Source organism: Centrocercus urophasianus, unplaced genomic scaffold (genome assembly GCF_019232065.1).
Source record: "Centrocercus urophasianus isolate 14NV4802_14NV808 unplaced genomic scaffold, USGS_Curo_1.0 seq_15, whole genome shotgun sequence".
NCBI lineage: Eukaryota > Metazoa > Chordata > Aves > Galliformes > Phasianidae > Centrocercus > Centrocercus urophasianus.
Window position 1 is genome coordinate 43,692,652 of NW_024884697.1, and position 22,051 is coordinate 43,714,702.

The following is a 22,051-nucleotide window of genomic DNA, read 5'->3' on the forward strand; positions in this document are numbered from 1 at the left end:
CTACAAGGTGGCTTCTACCACAGATTTCCTGTGAATCCTGGTGTTTTGAAGGTGTTGGATCAACCTGGATGTTCCCCCTGTGGGCTGGCCTTTAGCTTGCTGAGCTGGGTGCAGGGTCTCGCACAGCCAAAAACCAGCTATGAGCCAGCAGTGTGCAGGGCTTGCTGAAGGTTTTGTTAGAAACTGGGCTTGTGCTGGTCTGATGCAGATGGTGTGGATGTTTCAGCCACTGTTTCGTATTCATGGTGAAAAATTCTGAATAAAGTGTTGTTTTGGGGCAAATTACTGGCCAGCCCCAGAATGGGGACCAGTTAACAAATATTGCTGTAGTTTCCAAAATCTGTTTTGCTTGTCCCAAAACTGATCTGTTACTAAGTGTTTAATTATTCTCTATAGCATAGTCTCTCCTTATGGGGAAGTCACACAGCATTGTTGTATATCACACAGAGAAGAGAGAGCATAATTATAGCTGCATTTTAGCCACAAACCAAAGCTAGTAGTGCTAGTCCCATTTTCACTTTGGGCTCTGTGAGCCTGCAGGTGGACTAACTCTGGCCTGTCAGACATATGTGAGCAACATGGAGCCAAACCATACCATGTGCTGGCTGGTTGCCCAGTAGGGACACTAGTAAAGGTTTAGTCCCAGCCACGAATGAAGGATGAACCAAGGAGCAGGGCCATTGAGGCACCTCAAATGCCAGGCCCTTAATGTGTTGCAGCTGAATGTTCCCAGTAGCTGAACCTCAGTCTTATGAGCCACTAAATCAAAACTATGGGCTCTGCCCAGTCTCATCCAAGACTATTTCACAGAATCACACAGAATCACAGAATCACCCAGGTTGGAAGGGACCTCAAGGATCATGTAGTTCCAACCCCCCTGCCTAGCAGGGCCACCAAACACACACATTCAGATCAGGTTGCCCAGGACCCCGTCCAACCTGGCCTTGAACACGTCCAAGGACGGGGCATCCACAACCTCCCTGGGCAGCCCGTTCCAGGGCCTAATCACTCTCCTTGTAAAGAAACTATTTCTTTCTGGTGCAATAGCTTATTCTGCTACCCAGGAAGATGCTTTTGTAGTTGCCAAAGAATGTTTCAGAAAGAAATACCACATTTGCAATATTAGAGCAGACCTTCAGGAGTTATTTCCTCAGGAATCTACTGCTGTGGACTGGTGACACCTAATGGCAGGGACACAGTGCAAGACAGCAGTGGTATAACAGAGCTAACAGAACTCTGTCACTCTCCACGGGTACGAAATGAGTATCAGGATAGCTTATGCAGCTTACACACCAAACTGCAGGGTTTTTATCCAATGTCTCATTTTCAGTCTCTACTAACTTGATATAACATATTATTAAGACCTGCTTATGGAGACTTTGTTTCATGTTATGGTATTATTTTTAGTCCTTTCCCAATCCTGTGCTATCCTCTGCTTTGCTCATTCTGGCCTATCTTTTTTATTAAGCCCTGCAATTTGTAGCTTGTCTCAGAGCAGCTTGTTCATATTAGGCTTGCCTAGGGGCTAGTTTAAATTGCTCACATGATTTCTTGTAAGAAACATTACACACATGTTAAATTCATGAGCCAAGTAGGCTTGTGTATGGAGTGCTCTCCATTTCCCTTTGCCCTTTCCAGGTGGGTTTTTCCTCATCTTTCCACATTCTCCTTTGCATTTCTCCACTCCCTTTCAATGCCTTTGTATGGAAACAAAGAGAATCTCATATCTGTTCAACAAGACATAGCACCCCAGTCTGACTATTTAAATATTCAGGAATGGAATCTGTCCCTATAACTCATTTGTATGTAATTGTAATACAGTATACAAACACAGCAGAAATGCAGAAAGAGAGCAGAGGGAGCCATCAACATATCCAGTGCATTAATTCCTGAAGGAATCATTTTTTGCCTCTGGTTCTGGAAAGCAGAAGGCAAAATGTGGTTGTTCCCACTTGGATTTTGTTTCAGATTGCTCTGAATTGTTCTTAATGCAGAGAATAGCCATAATGAGGCTTTCTGCAATGCTCAGTGTGACCCCAGTACTGAGAGCAGGACTCCCACTGTTTTGATTACTGGGGTATATTTCCCGCACAGAGCATCCCTAGAGGGTCACAAGTACCCTCTTATGGCTCTGTTACTTTGTTGTGTGGGGAACACAGCTTTCTAACTGGGTTCTAGCTCTTTGTTGAAAGGCTAACAACAGGTGATCAGGTTGGATATCATGAAAAGGCTCTTCACTGAGAGGATGGTTGGGCAGTGGAACAGGGAAATGGCATGGCACCAAACTTTATGGAGTTCAGGAAGTATCTGGACAACATGCTCAGACATGTGGTCTGACTTTTGGGTGGTCCTGTGTGGAGCCATGAGTTTGACTTGATTATCCTCACAGGTCCCTTCCAATTCAGGATATTCTATGCTTTTATGATCAGTGTGCTGGTATGGGCAGGCAAGTATGTCTGGCTTTTCATCAGACATGAACACATCACTCTCAGAGACTAGTCACAAACAGGGAGATAACAAAACGCTACACATAACCCTGCTACTATGCCCGGAAGAAATAATGCTCAGTAATTGAAAATAAGTAACTACTTGTTCCCCAACTGAAGTGAAGGCTGTGACACTTTGATCTCTTTAGGCATCATGGAGGAGACCATTCTGAACCATTTCTACTCAACTAGAGGAAGATCATCTGCTAGAGTTCATACGTCCTCAGATGCCCAATAATTCAAACGTGAGATGCTACCGGGCCTTCCTAGTTCCACCTCACACAAATCTATCCCTCCTGCTTCTACTTACTTAACAGAATGTGGCTATTTCAAGTACAAGTAAGTGGCAATACGGCAATGCAATTAAGCCAGTCGTACGTTCCAGCCAGCAGAGCGCAGGCAGGCAGTTGGGAGACTCAGCTGAAGGAATTACACAGCCACGCCATTTCCCCATCTGGATGTAATCTGAGCTGCTAGCTCTATGTAAAATGGTATGGTAAATGCTTTAGAGCCTGTCCTGAAGGACCACATTTCCCCCCACAGACCTCCATGGAAACTCAGACAATTGAAGGCATTTTTCTTGAAAGCCTATAAATGCATGCCCGGGACATGAGTTATTTTCAGAGGAAGGTCATCAGCTGTGCATCCTCCTCCTCCTAGCAGTTGGCCAGACCTTAGTGGTTTGCAGTAATGTTTACCTAGCTGATATCATGCCTCGATTCTCCATCTGAATCAGTTACTTTATGAAGGCTGTGAAGCTGCTGCTTCCCATTGCTTTCCACTTCTAGATCAATTGCTGGGAATTACGGGAAGTTCTCTAACATAAAACTGGCAAGGGACAAACATGTACCATAACAACTTGCTGCAAAGATTAAGCCCTCTTGATTCACAGTGACAGAAGTTCTTACAAATTCTTCAGTGCTTTGTTACACTTTTTGTTTTGTTTTGTTTAAAAACAGAAAAGTTGCAATCGATTCCTTAGATCATATATCATGTCACGGAGCAGTGGACGCAGGTATGCACACAGTAGGTAACAGTAAATACCTAGTTAGCATTAGTGTGCCTTAAAATATATGTTCACATATATGTTCTGGGCACCTTAGCCATGGTAATGACAGCTGAGTGCTGAGTCTGAGCAACAATAACAGTAGATAGAGCTCTACTGGTACTGGTAATTATTTACTTGGGCTACACAGTGCTGCTACAAAGCTATCTAGAAAAGATCAAATTCTCTGCTGACATAAATCCCATTAGAAGGATATCACTTCCATGTGCCAATACCCTGCCCAGTCCAGCCATAACCAAGTCTTCCTGATGGCAGCCAAGTGATGCCATGTACATATCACAGTTCTGGATGGATGTATTTAGTATTAAGTAGTTGAGTATTTCACAGGAAACTGTGACTGCATTTGCAAACTACAATGGCAGAAAGAGTGTTTTAAGAATATATTTCTCTGGTTACACAAAAAAGATGACTGAGAATTCAGAAAGATAGTAGGTGTCTATAAGAAAAGAAGTCAGCCATAAATCTTGTACTGAAGTATGTGCAAAAATATTCCTAGCATCCTCACTGTGTTATTATTAGATGTCCCTTAATTCACATTTGTAGATATGTGCAATGCTGGTTATTTTGTTTGGACTGTTTATCTACTACATAGCTATTGCACAAGTAACAGAAAAAAAAATCCCTACTTTTCCTTATGGATGCCTCTCTGGAGAAACAAACAATTATATTTTCCAAATCAGCACATGTTGTTGTGTACATCCCAAAGATTTATACTCTGGCCATGTTTTTATTGGATGCACTGATTCATTTGGCTTGGATGCTGCTCTCTGTATAAAAAAGTATTTTGTATTTTGATGTCCTGATGGTGGCAGTAGGAGATTTTACAACAGAGTTCACAGAAAACAGTGATCCAGCAGTAAACAGCCTCATTGTGTCTTGCAGAGGAAAAGCTGCCTGAGACATCATACTGTTATTTATTTTGTTCTCTCCATCCAGACACGACCCAAGTGACACACGCTTATTTACGCACGCCAGGTAAACAACTGTGAGTCATGAACTACTCAGGAAGCCCTGGTAGAAGTGAACTACTGCCTGAAGCATACAGAAATTTCCCTCTGTAAAGTTTTCTTACAGAGAAAGGAAGGTGCTTAAAGCCTGGGAAGAGCACTGCAGACAGGGAACCCCCGTACGTGCTCTCTGTGCTCTGCAGCTCCCTTCAGGCAGCAGAATCCACCAGACAGCAACTCTCCATGAGTACTTCCCCACTTATGTAAAGATGTTCACCCTGCCCCTCCTTGTGGAACGGTGTGTGTTTCATCCCCGGTGATCAGAGGATGTTCGTAGGTGAAAGCAGCTGGGCACACATTGGATTGTTGTGGGAGGCAGCAGCAAACCTGCACTGCTGTGGATGTGCAGCACCAAGTGTGAACTTTCCTAATGTCCTTGACTGCATCACACAGCTAACTGCTGTGAGAATGAAGCCATTTTTCCCTCTGCTTCCTCTTGCCCTGAGTTCTGGCACAGTTTCCAACCTCGCTGACTTTCCCCCCTGTACTGCTTCCCATTGGGAACAGGAGATGGCTGGGTCAGCCCCATGACCAGGATGGATGTCCCCAGCAGCACAACCACTGCCTGGCTGTGGTGGTGACCTCAAGTCCTGGCATGCCACCAGTAGAGCAATGGAAGTCTCAGTCATGCAGACCTAGTGGTACAAACATGCCTGTGATGCAATTGAAAATGGATTAAAAGGGCAAAAAAAGCAGGTACAGGTACAAACATGCCATAAAGGGACACAGGTAGGTAGATGTGTGCTTGCTGCTTCTGCTGTCCTCTCCTTCATTGAGTCTGTGTCTCACATAGCAGCTGTGCTAACCAGGGGTGATTAACGAGACACTTAAGCAGCTCAGCAAGTCTGCTAGACTTTTTGTCTTTAAAAATTAAACTGTGGTAATTAAAAGTGGCTATAGGTCTTTAAGAGAGATTAGATAGAAAAAAAAAAAGTCTCTTTCCACTGAATTGCCAGAGACTCCTTAAAAATTATGTTACAGGAAATGAATGCCTGGAAGCCAAGTAGAATGGATATATTCACTGCCTGTGTCGCAGTCTGCTGCACGAATCCTTGGGAAGAGAAGTTATGAATGCTGACAGCCTGATCCTTATCCTGTGCTTGCCCAGTGTAAAGGAGGAGCAGACCCACAGAGAGCTCAGGGAGCTAAACCCACTCTAAAACCAATTTGTGTGAGCCCTGAAGCCCCATCCTGCCCTTACCCAGCCTGCTGAGCTGAAACCAGTAACACTGTTATTGCAGCTCTTGTTAAAAAAGAGGTCTTGGACAAAACTAAGATAGTACCATAAATGACACCAAAAAAATGTAGCAGGACCGGAATTACTGGGAATATACACCAGCTATTGTTTCACCGACTGAAATCATAAACCCGTATTAAGGCTATCAGAAAATGAATTTGGAGCATTAAAAATGTATAAAGCTTTTTGAGTCCCTAGAAAGATCATTACTAGGCAACATATTGCTGCAGTTCCCGTCACAAGGCGCTGAGAAGGCACAGACCCGGCTCGTATCAGCCGCGCTCCCTCCGCCCTCTCAGCGCAGAAGAGGGGGCCCATTGAGCACGGCGGTGCCATAAAGTGCCTTTGTGCGAGGAGCTCTTGGCTGCCTTAAGGAGCACCGAGTCAGCGGGAGGTTGCTGGGGCACACAGGTGGCAGGTCTGAAGTCTGCCGTTGTCGGCATCCCTCTGGTTGAACTGCAGATAGCCCGGTTGTTTGCCACATTTGCTAATAATAGTGCGGCTGTGACCTTGCCCTTAATGTGAGTTAGCACTCTTTCCCTCTGTTTAGCAGGTTGAATCTGACTGAAAGCGCCCCACAGGAACACTTCACGTGAACAGGTTTCATAACAATTCTTTGAATCTGAAACGGGTTAGCATTCATAGGTAATGCTACCGACTCCATGCCGTGTGACTGCCCTTTTCATGGCGCGTGCAGTTTTCTCGTGTTGCTGCTGGGTGTTATTGTGACAAAGGCACCCAAAGGAATAGCGGGCTCCTCCAGGCTCTGCCTTTCTCTTTCAGCCACTACATCGAATGTGACACTTTCTCTGCTACTTCTGTAGTTCTGAATAAGTAGAATAATACACCACCTCTCAGAAGTATTAAAAGCTCAGTTCCTTGTATTCATGAAGTGCTTCGTGTTTTCAAGAGAAGGTGCAATGTACTGTAAATGCAATTTATTAGTAGCTATTACTCATGAAAATAAAAGAGGATTATTTGGCAGGTCTCATATGGAGAGGAACAGTCATGTCAGATGTGTCCTGTGTCAGTAACAGATGGGAGAAAGAAGAACCAAGACCCAAACTGTCAGGATTGCTACCGAATCCACACACAAATGTACTGGCAGAGGTCAGCATTAGGTCTAAGCTCTGCTAAAAGTTACATAGGATTCATTAAGCTGTTGCCCTTTCAACAAGATTTATTGCCAAATGTCTGTTTTATTTCTAATGTCCTTATATCCTCAGCTTTATATTGCATTGGTTGTTTAAATATTTGAGTGCATTCAGGAGCAGCAATTTCATCTCTCCAGCATAAAAACGTTGCAGCTGGCAGTGGCTCAGGGCCAGTAACAGGATGTTAGCAGCCCTGTGTTCAGTGTTTCTCTGCCCCAGCAATCTGGATTGTGTTTTTCTAAATTTATTTGATCATGGCATTCATGAAAATTACAAATTAGTGTCAGCAAGTAGGAGCTGACATGGCCTCAGCATATCTTTGCCATAGCTCTCTGTTCAGCTCTGTTCTGGTGCTGATGGTGGAGCATAGAAACTACAGAAACAGAGAGCTGAAGGAGGACGACAAACCTTGTGGAGCTTGAGACCAGAATGAAACCCCATGAAGTTTCCTTTAACGGCAGGAATGTGAAACATTAATACTTCAGTGCTGCAGTAACTAACGAACAGATGAGATTTTCATAAAATCCACAAGCATTTAAGAACAAATTTAATTACAGCCCAGCATTGCAATTCGTGTCAGTTTAACCTCCCCAGATTGCCCAAACTTACTGATTGCCTTCATTTATTCTTCATGGCAAGTTACTCTTGAATGAAACTGTAAGATACGGTCCTTAGATGTATGCAGCATTAGTGATTGAAGACTGATACACAGCAGCAAAATGATGCTGTTTAAACCTGCAGAACTAATTTCACACAAACACACACCACATCAATCTGTGTTTTTTAACCACTTTAAAAAGTGACTCGCTCATGCACTGGGGAAAATATTAGTCATCATCATGGCTTTTAGCAACACCAAAAGAAAAGGACAACAAAAAAAATTAGCATCGCGCCACGAGCCATCCACAGCCTACTTTTGCTAGGATGGCATCCTAAATGTGCCCCAGGAGGCGGCAGGAAAACGTGAAGTTGCCTCAGTGATGCCATTTACAGGAGCAAATCGCTACCTCAGAGAGTGCAAGTCCAGAAGAAGCTCGCATAGCTAACCTGAGGAGAGCAAAAGAGATCAATGGGATCAGCTTTCACCTGCGCTTTCAGCATGAGAGCTTACAGGAAATTAAGTGGAACTTAATGTAACGCCATAATATCATACTGATATTTAATTGCATAGTAATATAAGACATAAAGCATTCCCCAAAGTTTATCTTGCTAATTAATTTGGTTAATTAGATATTTAGCACTTGCTCGCCCATCTCCCATTTCCTCATCTCTGAAAGAAATGTTGATCAATTTGTTCATTATTGGCTCCTGCTATGGAATAATTCACTCTCCTTTGTCAGTATCAGAGTATATGTCTGGAAAAGAAAAAGTTGAAATAAAAGATTGAAGACACAAAGATTTTAACAGAAAATCACAAGCTAAAATTGTAACACTTGCAGAGACCAGTGCCCTTCACTAATGTGATGGGCTAAATAAATCCCTCTATTGGTGTGCTGCCCCATCTTTGAACATCTGCTGGGACACCTCGAGCAGTTCTTACCCACACTCATGGGTGCAGGTGCTGCTGCTTCCTCAGCACCTCAAATGCCTTTTAGCCACCCTCTCTCCCTCTCCCAAGAAGTCACCATCCTCACAGGTGCTTTGCTTTGGGACCAAAAATTTTGAAATGAAAATTGTAGCGAAGTTTGACACAGTATTTATCAGAAGAGCAGAAAAATTAGGAAGAATGAGGATTCATACAGTTGGATTTCCTGAAGGAGTTCCTTATCCTGGACAGAAATTCTACCCAAACAGATGCTGAGGTTTTTTTATGCTAATCTCAGATTTCCAGATCTTTGAGAGGTATGGCTGACTGTGCATCACCATCTCACATGGCCTCCTCTACTGGAAGATTTGCCCGTTCTGTGACCAGGTGCAGTGCCACCAATAGCTGATGGGAACTAGACCTGCTGCTTTGCTCTGTATGGCGCTCTTGGTCTCTGTCCCATCAATGCCTCTACTGGGGAAAAGTCACCTGAGGGGATTCAGAGAACCACAGAATTATCGGAGTTGGAAGGGACCCATAAGGATCATGAAGTCCAACTCTTGGAGAGACAGAAAATTCACTGTGCTGTTGTGTACTGCACACAGAATCACAGAATTGCAGGGATTAAAAGGGACCTCAAGAGATCATTAAATCCAACCACCTGCTAAAGCAGATTCCCTACAATAGATCTAGATGGGTCTTGAATATCTCTGTAGAAGCACACTCTACAACCTCTGTGGGCAACCTGTTCCAGTGCTCTGTCACCCTTACCATAAAAATAAGTTCTTCCGTGTGTTTATAGAGAACTTCCTATGCATAAGATCAGTGCTCCTCAAATGTTGCCCAATAATTCTTGTGAGGGTGGTCACATGGCCATCAGGTGGAAAACGGAAAACACTGCAAAAATCAGTTCAACACCATAATCATTTTTGTAAGTTGTTACAGAATGTAAGCCCTGCAAACGATGTCCACTCAGCTAACAGTGGGCAGCAGATTCTGGAGCTGCAAGCAAAATATTTCTAAAACCTGATCTGGGATTTTGCCTCAAATTTCATCTGCTTGTGTTGCACTAAAAGGCTCATAAAATGGCAGTAAGAAGAGACCGCAGAAACCACAACCAAAGCTGGTAAAGGAGTGCTTGTTGCAGGCAGCAAGTATGGACGTTGTGTGAGCTTCATAAGCACAACGTGCCACCTGTCTGATCTTCCTTGAGAACACCGGTCCTGCTATCAAGCAAAGACGTGAAAAAGACATTGCTATGTTGTTCCAGTGGCAGCTCAAGTTGTGAACAGCAACACTGTTTTTTCTTTTCCTTAAAAGACCACAATATATTGTTGCTGAAATGTAAAAATCTGTTGTAGCTTAGTTGTGGCCTCTCTAGGGAGTCTTGGAACACGACAAAAATGACTCCTCTGTCCACACAGGGCTGAGCGAAAACACACGACTGAAAATTTGGAAGCTGATTCTGACCTCAGGGAGGAAACTCCAAGCTGTGTTTAGCTTTGTGCTCGTTTTCAGTTTTCTCAGTAGGACATCCACATCACAGACTCCTCCTGCAAGAACCCCATTCAGCCATGCTCCACCTCTGCTGTGGAGTGGAGCATCACTGCAGCAGCTGTGGATGGACAGTCCCCAGCGCTGGGACCGTGGTCCCTTCCATACAATCAAGCAAGAGGAACAGCAGCCTCAAAAAGTCTGTCTTCCTTCTCCTCTAACTCCTGTAACTAAACTTTTGAATAGGCAATGGGATGCTATTGCTTGAGACTGTTTGTATATTCCCAAAGAGCTATTTAAGGAATGCTGAGCTGAAGAAATGAAATTTGTCTTTGGTTTCTACCCGCAAAGCCTGCAGTGGTTCCTGTCTCTTATGTGAGTAAGGAGTATGGTTAAAGTCCCATTCCTGTGGACTTCCTCCTATTGGTAGTAACATCATTACTCAACGAGGATGCAAATAGATGAGAGGCAGTGGCTTCAAGTAGTGCCAGGGGAGGTTCAGGTTGGTTATTAGAAAACATTTCTTCTCAAAAATAGTGGTGCTGCACTGGCACAGGCTGCAGGAGGTGGTGAGGTCACCATCCCTGGAGGTGTTCCAGAACTGTGTGGATGTGGCAATGAGGGACATGGTCAGTGGGCATGGTGGGGATGGTCTGATGGTTGGACTGGATGAACCTTAATGATTCTATGATTCTATGATTCAAATGTTCAAGGAATGTACCATCATAGACAGAAAGCAGTGACCTGCTCCAGGAAGGGCTATCCTGTCTGCGGACCTGGAACTGTATTTTGCTTGGTGACAGGAGCTGAGATGAGCATTGGCATGATGTGGCTGTGCTGCCTTGGTCGAGAAGCAGAGAACCAAGCAAGCAAAATTGCTATGGAGGGGAATGCTTTGGCTATGAAGGGGTATTTTTGAACCTACAACAAACTGCAGCTACTGAATGAATTGCTGCTAAATTGTTAAAGATGCTCTGACACTGAGTCCAAAAGTCCAGTCTGCAGGTTTGCAATTTTCTCAGCAGTTACGAAGTGAAGTTAAATTTTAGCAGTCATGAATATTTGGGTTATTCAGAAGCGTTTGGGAGACTAAATTGAACAAAAAATAATAAATGTTTAGATCTTACAAGTAGTATTTTTGGAGATGACATTGGTGTAGGCAGACATTATCAAGAACTGGGAGATAGGGCTGAATTTTTGTGCTGTGTATTCCTTGTTCACTCATTGAGTTCAGGCTAAAGGGAAGGCCATTTCCTGCTCTTTCTCTTCACCTCAGAGTGTCTCACAGAGAACGTATGCCCAGAACTCCTGCGACTTTCTGCAGGATAGGGCTGGATAGAGATGATCTGACAGAGGTTGTCCACCAGCATTTCAAGTGTTGCCTCTGCACCACAACCTGACTCGCAGGAATCCAGCAGTGAGCACGATGTGCCTGAGGCTGGGTTTTGCCACCGACAGACCTCTTGGTAGCAAAGCCTTTGCACAAGCAGTTGTAAAACAAAAAGGAAACAGATTTTAGATGTCCCTGAAGGAGAGGGTTTTATGGAAACAGCAGAAGCATACAATGCTCTCATTATGTTTAGGCCCTTTTATCTGTACAAACTTTATTTTGTTTCCCAGTGGTTAGAGATAAAATCTAATCAGAATTGGCCTGCTGCTGTATTTGTTAAAATAAAATTTAGATCTCCAAAAGGTAGTAGACAAAAATATTTTCACTGTCTGTTTCATGAAAGTAAAGTACTCAGAAGTAAGAGGAAGAAACACAATAGACTAAACCAAAGCTGACGACTGGAAGCAAAGAAGCACTGTAAAGACAAAATGGGCTCATGTTCTGCTGTGTTGACTCGTTTGTCTGTCAGAATCCGTGGTTCTCAGATACGAAAATGTCAGATTGAAGGGTTTGTAAATCACAGTTTAAAGGGTCTCCTTCGTTTGCCGTGTGATGAATCAAATGCTGTTTAAGCACTAGCTTGTGGCAAAAGGTTAAAACTTGCAGCACTCCGACAGCTGTATCACTATATGTATCAAGAGAAAAAAAATGTGCAGAAGAGCACTTACACTGAATCTGACACTTTGGCAGGGGCAGTTCTTCTATCACAAGGAGATGAAATCCTTGCACGTTATTATTTTTGATGTTTGACAGGAGCTGAATTATTCAGGATTAGGAAACATACCACTGAGCAGTTCTGCAGGTCTGAGTGCCTTTTCACAGTTGTAATGTCCTAATTGTTCTTCAAAATCTGCTGTTAGGGAGGGTCGCAATGACTGAATGCTCTGTCTAATCTAAAATGGCCCATGCGAACATTTCCTGTAGCTTGCAAACAAAACAAGGAGGGAAAAAAAAAGGCCAAGAGGAAAAACAAGGGAGAAGGAGAAAAGCATGAGAGAAATTTGTTTGTATTTTTAATTGACTTGCTGCTTTTGATGATTACTTCTTGAGAAAAAAAAAAAAAAGTAAAATGGGGATATGAGGGATATCCTCTTGTGCTTATTTCTAAAATGCTTCAGAAACATAAGCTGAGGATTCAAGCATCTGTTTCTGCAACAGAGATGTACTATAAAACAAACTGATGATGTCTTTGTGGCAGAAGAGGTTAAGTCAAAGCCTATTAAAATCAATTTTAAAATGCCCACTGTTTTCAGTGGATGAGGTACAAAGTAAGAGATGGGGAACCAGATCTCTCCGCCCATCTCTATCACAGTCACCGGGTGAGACCATCAGCTAATTTACCTTTTGTACCTCAATTTCCCTACTCCCCTAAGTCCTCTAAAGTGCCTACCCAAAGGTAGAATCAAGCTTAATGGCTTGTAAGGTGATTGGAAATCCTTAGAAAGTGCTGTAGAACTGCAAGGTATTCCTGGTACCTAGTAAATGTTTTCATTTAAGGCTGGTTAAACACTTAATGTTTAAGATATGAGGGGCTGCTGAACTTAAGTGTTAATAAAAGGTTCCCATAGATTAGGTTTTCTCCTGGGGGTCTACTTTGAACTTCATTCCTGTGTTTATTTAGCTGTGCCTATGTGTGCGTATTGCCCCGCATGTAGCAAAGGGCCAGGAGGACTGAGCCCCTCCCTGAGGAAGCTCTGACAGAGGATCTGTGCAAATGTGCTTCCTCTTCCTTTCACTCCCCAACCTTAAGGTCAGAGGATCTGGAAAATCCTCCTCCACCCTGTGACTTGATCTGACGATTGTAATAGTACCGCGGTTCCCCCTCGCCTTCCGCTCCCCACCCTTCCCTCTCACAGCCTGGTAACCCTTTCAAGCCTTTCCCATGTTGGGAACACAACCCTGGCCCCAAGCAGGGGGGAAGGGGCACTCAGTGCTTGTGTTGATATGACTGAGCAGCCCCAGTGTTGTGCTGTTTCTGTGACCCTTCCAGGCCAAGACAACACGTGAAAACGGCGTCTCAACAACTATGCTGGGGCCTTGCTTCCTGCTGCCAGACAGACAGACAAGCCTCGAAAACACTTGTTATTAACTCAGTTGAAAAGAGTTAACTGCTTGTTTATTTATTTATTTTCATGCTTAATCTCTGACATTTGGATTCAGGTCAGCCAAGTCAGGAATTCCTGCCTTTGGCTTCTAGCTCCACCGTAGCGTGAGGGGCCCCTGTGGTGGCTGACGGCACTGGCACCAGTAGCAGCAGCACGGCTGGGAGGACACCGATGGAGTGCTCCTGTTCTGGGTGGAGCTCTGCCATCTGGAGGATTTTCCACTGTTCCTGGCACTGCCCTTAAACAATCGCTTTGAGGACTCTCAGAAAAGTCTTCAGGGAGGCCAGAGGGGCTCACAGGAAAAAGGGACAGTTGGCTAGAGGAGTGTCTCCATTTCCGCTGCACGTTTTCCGAGCTGGAAGCCAGGTGAAGCCCTGAGTGTTCCCATTGCTTTGAGCATCCATCAGTCCCAACAGGGCAGCCAGCTTTCCATTGCATGTGGCTCTGCCCCCTGCCTTGCTGTCTCAGCACGCAGAGTCAGCAGCTGTATTTCTCCTCAGGGAAGGTGAAAGCCACCGCACCCCATGCATGGTTCACAGTGCGGCCCACCTTACTGTTGTAGAAAACATGCATGCATGAGGCTTCCTTGGGTTTTTCCTTGGGCTGGAGATTTCTTAGGGAAGAAAAAAAAAAAAAAACAGTGTCATTTGGAGTTGCTTTGATTTGCCTTCTGGCTCCTGAACATTTTTAGTCACACCAGAGTAACATTTTGTTGCACTCCTCAGAGCAAGAAAGTGACTCTGTTTTCAGTAGAAGATGTGATTTCCACAACAAAGGGCGATGGTGACAACACCCCATCTATGGGCAGGCAGTAAAACCACCAGAGAGATCTGTGTGCTGGCCATGGCCTGTAGGCCCACACTGTGGCTCTAGATGGAGACCGTACCTCTCCAATGGTGTTCTTGGACTTGCTAATAGAGTGAGACTGAAACGTGATGTATTCCCCTTCCCACCTTCCCCAAGCTGAACAAGCTTTCAGATCGTGAAATCCCAGCACTTCACTACATCTGAAAAAGACGAGGTGGAAAAAGGATCATGGTGAAGGCCTGGAGCTGTGAGGGAGTCCCTGGGGGATCCTCTCTGCTGGTCCTCCTGCCTCAGTGTTCCCTGCAGGTTCCTGCAGACTGGCAGGCAGTGGCCTCCTGGCATCACTTATAAGGATATTTCTGATTCCCTCGGCTGCCATCTTTAATGCAATGCCAGCAAAATAGGAAACCCAGCTTTCTTGCAGAGGTGAGAAGGGTCTCACTGTCCCAGTGGCACGGAGATGTCCAGTGCTGGGGGAGGAGAGGAGCGGCCATCAGTGGAGAGAGGGGAAAGCAGCAGCCAAGCAGTCCCTCTTGCCCCAGCTCCCAGACACCTTGCCTCTGGAGGAGTGGGTTGATGTCCCTCCTCTCACTGCATTTGGCTGCAGGAAGAGGTCTTACGGCAGCAATGTGATCCTCACCAAAGGATTCATGCTGCAGATTTGCTGGATGGCCAGGTGGCTTTTCCTGCACGGCTGTTCTGCCAGAAGCTATGGCACAGGAAAGGATGCTGGGGCCAGCATGACATTGGACCCTGCTTGACACATCTCTAATGGCATCTTCTGCAGCTCTGTGGCCCATTTCATCCAGCAGAGTATCATGTAGGAAGAGACAGGAGAGGCCACAGTGCTGTCCCACCTGCTGCTTTGGCCGGTGGACTGGCAGTCAGCCTGGCAGTTTCAGAGTCTCCCAAACTCCCTGTGGACCTGAAAGCACACACAGAGTCCTGACTACTTTATTCCCAAATTATTTTTAAAGAAGCATTTGGGACAGTTAGCATTTGTTGCTTTTGTATGCAATTAGTTCTTTCTGGTGTCATGCATAGACTTTGCCTCTCTGGAAGGAGCAGAAAGTAATCCCTGAAGAGACCACGCAGCATGAGCTTCCATTTCCCCATTCAGTCTAGACTGAGTAAAACATTTTAGGTTCTATCAGTGTTTGTGGTCTGCAGTTAAAAAAGCTAGGACAGATACAGGTTAGTCAAGTTCTTCTGCAGAATGATTTATTACATACACATAGGCCAGGGGCTGAGCACTGCAGTAATTCGTCTGACCCACAGAATAAGTACTTTCCAACATTAGCATTGACCCAGGCGAATTACACAGAGATGCCTGCATAATTATGCCTCTTTGAAAGGCCTTTCAGTAAACATACGTGTATGTATAAAGTGCCTTTCATTTAAAGAACACAAAGCGTTTTGGGTCTTATTCCACTCCATTTACTCTAAGGCCCTATTACACTTCTGTGGAAGGGAAAATACACCGGGCTTCAGCCTCAGGGAAACCACAGATGTTTGTACCCTGCAAAATATGTTTCTGGGTGCCTACACTAACATTTGTGGAGGTAATCACTAAATGAGTTACCATGGGGCCACAAGCTTGGCTATAAATACATGCACAAATTTCATGTTTCCTGGAGCAGGAACTGCTATTTTTCTGTGTACAGCACCTGACACAATGAAGTCTTGACCTGGTTAAGGTTCCTGTGCTGTCCTGCAGAGAAATAGTAAATAAAATTGTAATAATGAAGTTTTCTCCATCCCTTCTGTACTGTGTTATTGCTGAGGTGTTTTTGCTTAGTGGGTCTAATTAGCAAACTTGTGGAGCTGATACTGAAGGAAAAGGATTTGGAAGAATTCATATTTTTGCCACTTATGAATCCTGTCTACTTTAAAACAGATCACATATTTCTCGAAATTTTCTAAGAAACAAAACCATGTTTTTTTACAATAGTAATGAATTCTGTGCAGTGCAAAAGGTCATATAAAAAGCAGCAGGAGGACAGGATGTTGGGATAAAACGCTGAGCAGATTTACTTCCTAAATTAACGTTTTTTTCCTCTGTTATTCCCACTCTCCCTGGGACTTTGTGGAATAACAGCGTCTTGTGCTAGACAAAGGAAATGAAAGAGCATTAAGTACAGGTATACTGCAAACATGGTAGGCAAAATACTGGGACATTTCTTAAGAAAACCAACAGGAGAGCTCAACAAGGAATGCAGATTTAAGTGGAAACATGCAATTCAGCTTATCGGCAGCTTTACATTTTATTCATTGCCAAAAGACATATGTATTGGGAAGACATTAAGTAGACAAGTATATGTAAAAGCTGTCAAATATAATCAACAAGTACAAACTCACTGAATTTATGAGAAACTCGTGTACATTTATCCATACAAGTATGAAGCAGGCTTATTATACCTGGCTACATATTTCATGATTCTGAAGAGACCAGACTGACTTCAACCTTACTGCAGTGTCATCACAGCTGAACTTAAATTTGTCTGGTGTATGTGCCTGAAAATGAAAGCTCTGATAACGAGGCAATCCAACGGGTGAATGAAAGGTTGGTTTAATAAATGCAAGGCTCACAAGTTCAATCATCTGATATGTTTGGAAGAAGTTCTAATTAAAGGCAAGTGCAGCTCATGATTTGTTTGTATAAGACATTTGACTCATTGAGAGAAATCTGTGGCAAAGCACAAGGTGTCACTTTGAATACCTCACTAAGTTTACAGACAGGCACTTATATTTGTTGTTTTGTATTACTGGCTGGGCCTTTCTGCCTATTCCGAGGTTTCAAGAGGACTCTGCTCTCAGGTGTCCCAGCCAGCAGGGGTAAAGGGATACCCTGACAGCAAGTCTTCTTGCCCCCATCCTATCCTCTTGACAACTGGCAGTGGTGGGAGTGAGTTGTCTTACTGGCCATCAGTACCTTCTGGGCAACACAGGAGGGGACCAGCACCACTCCTTGCCTTTCCCTGAGGAGATGTATAAAACAAACTCTTGATATCTCTGCTCATTTTTCTCTTTTAGCCTCTTGTTGAAGCTTGTTGTGTGGGAACTACATGGGACTCTGTTTTTAATTTCTTGCCTCACTGTCACACTTGCTGAGCACACCCATTCATCCTCAGGTTCCTGTGGGAAAAAAGGAGGATTATGTTACCTGTTTTCTATTTCAGGCAGAGTTTCAGAGTCCCATCCTGTTCCTAGTCCCCAGTATCCTGCAGTGCTCTGCAAGGATAATCTCTTGCAGAAGGGGAAATGCAGAGAAGGCTCCGATAGCAGCAGCGCTCTTTCCTTCCGTCTCTCTCCATCTCTCTGTGTCTCTCTGCCTGCATCCTCTCAATTTTCATCTGCCGAAAGGAAAAAAAGATAAGATTTGCCCTGTTTTCCTTTCCAACAGGAACTGGAAGATTACCAAGAGAGCTGGGAAGATGTAAAAAGAATAAATATAATTAAGAAAAAAAGAGAAAGAGCTGCAAGATAGAGAAGTATGCAGCTAACAAGAATGAGAAAGAGTGAAGAAGAGAGAGGTACAGAAAAGAAATCACACTCCCAAGTATCTGAGTAGATGAAGCCTCCACTGTCATGTGCATTTCCTGGACTGGCACATCTGTGCAAAAGCATTTTGTGTTCCGAAACACTAATTTCACACAGGAGCTCCTGAAAGCATCACAAAACCTAAGCTTGAGAAAGCCTCTCTATGAAATGTGCTGGAATAGCTATCTCCAAGTTATGATTTAGGAGACAGTGAGAAAAAGTCAGCAGTAGTAGACTACAGTGTTTCCACATTGTTCCTCCTAATGGGATAACTTAAAACTTAGAAGATCTATGAGCTGTGCATACAAGTCACCTCCTCCTTTGCTTTTTCTTTATCATCTTCCTTCCAACCTTCCTCTTAGTCCTGTGGGTCAAAAGGGCACAACTTCCTGTCTGCCTCCTAAACCCTCTGTCTCTTCTTTTCTGAAACAGGAATGAGTTGCAGATGAATTTTGTTTTGCAGATAGCTGAACATGAAAATATTTGTAATAAATAGGAACAGAATTTGAGTGCTTTTATAAAGGAAAAAAAAAAAAGTAAGCAAAGCGATTCCCTCAGACTACTTGCAAAAAAAGAAACAGATGTGAAAAAAAAATCTAAATGTGAATATAAAATAAAATCCAGACCTTTAAAAGCAATTTTATTTTTTGCAAAGAAAGCCAGACTCATTGATATACCCAGATATCTCCTCAAAATATGGAAAACACGCATTTGAAAAGGGAAAAATAAAGGGAAAATACAGCACCATAGGTCTGAGAAGATCAGAGAAAAGGAGCAATAGAACTGCAGAAGCCAAAAAAGTGCTAATACAGCTTGAAAAGAACAACAAAAATAATTCTAGCTGGCAAAATGAGATATCTGCATCACAGCTAAAAAAAAGGCAAAGAAGGCACTTTAAAGATGCTCTATTATCTTCCACAAGATTTGCCATGCTAAGTTCTGACGATAATGAGGCCATAGTATAAATTTTCTTCAGCTGATCATCATGTTACTTAAAAGGATGTTTGTTTGTTTTTTATAAGTCAGACATGAAGGCTTCTTTGAGGTTTTCAGATATTAACACCACATACACCTCACCTAAGTATGTTTCTTCCAGGCTGAAAGTTTTAGGAAAATGTGCAGCTGATCTGCTGAGCATAAAATTTCTTCTAGTGAGATCTATAAAGTAACCAGTTTAATGTGGATAACAGAAACTGTTCCATTCTTGCTGTTTGGAGGAAGAGCGTAATAAAAGCCACACCTGAAAACCCACATAGAGAAAAACATGTGATTAGAGGCCTCATTCATATCTGATGAGCACTTCACACAAACACCTCCAATTTTTATTCCCAGTAGCAAATTAATCTTCACTCTCAGTGAACTTCGATGTTCAAAATGTAGTCTCACTCAAAAAATCCCAAATGTGTATCTGGATAAAACCTGTTACTTGTTATCTGATTTTTCTTCTTCTTCGCAATTGTAAGACTTATAACACATGAGATGTCAACTGCTGAAATATCGGAATGAAAACGTGGCAGCAGCTTTGATTTTTTTTGGCAGTGATTTCGCTGGTGTCCTTGACAAAAAAAGGCTGAGTCCTTTGGTTAGGACATCACTGCAAGGTCTTGATGAAATTATTTCAGCAACAACGACAGCCCAAAGCAACGACTTCTAAACTTTCTTCAGTTCACACCTTGAACATCATCAAATTTCAACAACTCCTAATGTTGGCAGCAGAGGCGTACTGTTATCTTACATAACAGTAGCACAGTCAGTACACAGCAGTGTTGTACGTAATCGTAAATGTTAGTGAACAGAGTTCCCATTGTCTAAGGCCATAAGCAGCTATATTTGAAGGTGTAACTCCTACTTTGGGATATTAATATAAGATGTGAGTTATCAGATCTAGCTGAACACATTTTTAAATCCTCTGAATATTCTTTTCCCTTTCTCTTCTCTCTTTTCCTTTTGCTTTACAGCCTTTCTGAGCAGACCTTTTTCATGCTACACACAAGAAAACTGGACATATTAAACAGTTTTCGTGCCCTTTCCATGTTTGGCATTTTCTCTTCCATGTCCTGGAAGAATCCCATCTTCCTCTCAGATACCTCTGCAAGTCTTGTATGAAGTCTAGTGCATAACTTACGTAGCAGTAGTGTGATGATATCTTACCACCACCAGAGATCGACTCCCCCTCCCCACTCTTCTAAGCAGTGTAATTGGAAAGGTTAGCATATAACCCCAGAAGCCCTAACTTAGTTTCCCAGGACTCCTTCTATTCCTGATGTACGTACAAATACCTATTTTCAGGCAGATGACCTTTTCCCACAGACCCAAGGAGACTGACAATACAGTAATTTCCAAATCTCTGCAAAATAATAGATCCTCTTGAAAGTAAGAAATATTTTCCCCATTCAGAAAATACCTCGAAATAGCTAAGTTCTCCACTCCTGAATCAGAGGACCATTACCAACAACTCTCACCAGTTCCTGGCACTCCTCCTATGAGACTCACAACATCACACTTCTTTCTTTCACCTCACTCAGTGATTGTGCAGAACTCTGAAGAGAGGTGATGGGGAAAAAAAGCATTTTGGAAATGAGACACATACTCTGTTTTGGTAGAGCTCTATGGAAATTAAAGAGTTTTGTAAGCAGAAAAACTCATTAAAAAAGACAGAAATGCTACAATTCCAGTTTTGTTTTGTGCACAGGAGTCTCCAAATGGGTAAAACCTGCACTTACCTTAAGACAAGCTGGCAAAGCTGCACAGAAGCAAGACAGAGGTTATTTTTCCTGGGAGAAAGACAGGCATCATAGAAGTTGCTGTTTCCTCTACTATACTACACATCCTCATGGGCATCTGTTTCTAGATTATTAAATTAATCTTCAGCCTGTTACTAATTTTTGTTTCTTCACAAACATAAACTCCCTTGACAGCTGTTCTGCTCAACTGAGGAGACTGTCGGACCCCAAAGGAAGGTTTTTGCATGTGGCAAAGAAATAGAAGTGGAGACTCTGGAACATGCAAGGGTAGATGCAGCCTGCTCTGAATATGACTGATGGTCATGATTTAGTGATGTGACCCGTGAGCGTGTGCAGTGTATCAGGCTATGATAATTGGGGAAGTACGAGGAAGAGGAAGGAAACCTTTTCAGCATCATGGTAAATGTCCAACTTGGCTTGCTCCCACAGGAGACCCAAGAAATGATTCTAGCTTTGCTGCTTTCAGAATTAGACAGAGCACTCGTCTTTTTGATGTGTCTTTCTCCCAGTAAAATCCTCATAGAAACAAAAATGAGGATTTAAAAAAAATCTTTTCAAATGGAAAAGCAGCTTTAATTTCTGGGACTGAGAAATAATCAAATAAAACCAGCTGCCTACTCATAGCTCCACTTGTACTGATGTAAGTTTGGGAGCACAAAGGTTTGTACTTGTCCTAGAGGAAGCAATGAGCCTTCAGTGTGTAGGCAATGGGGGGAAGCTAGTTCAGAGAGCCCCTGGCCTCAGCACTGTCAGTCTGGCTGTGCAACAAGAGAACCCTCTGGAGACTAGAGCAAGCTGTTCACTAAAATACTTATTTCTCTGTTTTGTTTTTTCTATAAAACTCAGCTGAGACTTTCTTATCTAATAGAGTTGATCAGAAGGGTAACTGATAAATTAGAATAAAATACACATTTCTTTTGTTTTCAGTGAATTTTCACCTTGTTTTTATCAAACACTGTTCTTGTTAAAATCAGTAGCACGTGTAATTTTACACAGATGTTTTCAAGAAAGGAAGACTTGCAACCTGGGGGGGAAGGTATCAAACAGTCCTGCATTGCTTTTGAGGTTAATCCATGGAGTATCACAGAGTTATCTACATCTTCTGAAATAAGGTCTCATGATGCTCCAATAAACAAACTAAGATTATCTAGAGAACCAGAAAGACCAAAGAGGAGAGAGATGAGGAAGAAGAAACAAAAAAGCCTGTTTGATAATCTGTGTTATACTGGGTAGTATAACTGGACAATGTAACAGCCCAGTCTTTCCTCGTAGCCTCTTGTGTGTGTTGAACAAGGAGAGAATTTATGTTTCTGCAGTGCTGTGCAAAAAAAGCCCCCAAGTTCTTGTAGAATAGAAGAGCTAATGAAGTCTGGCTTCACACTGCTTTACATATTGTGACTGAGTTTTCTGGTTCCTACTAAATGCAAACTACAACTGCCTCTAATCTCAGGATTTTTAAAGTTCTTAACAGCTCACCACGTGGACTCAAGGGTGTC

The 22,051-nt window shown here is 43.1% G+C and overlaps 1 protein-coding gene across 1 annotated transcript in view; it reads right to left on the reverse strand.

Annotated features, from left to right (window-relative positions):
* Positions 1-22,051, reverse strand: part of LTA4H (leukotriene A4 hydrolase) — a 56,636-nt gene that overhangs the window by 24,152 nt on the left and 10,433 nt on the right. Inside the window, exon 2 of the mRNA XM_042815889.1 lies at positions 14,351-14,471. Coding sequence (XP_042671823.1) covers positions 14,351-14,471 — 121 coding nt within the window. The remainder of the gene's footprint in view (positions 1-14,350; positions 14,472-22,051) is intronic.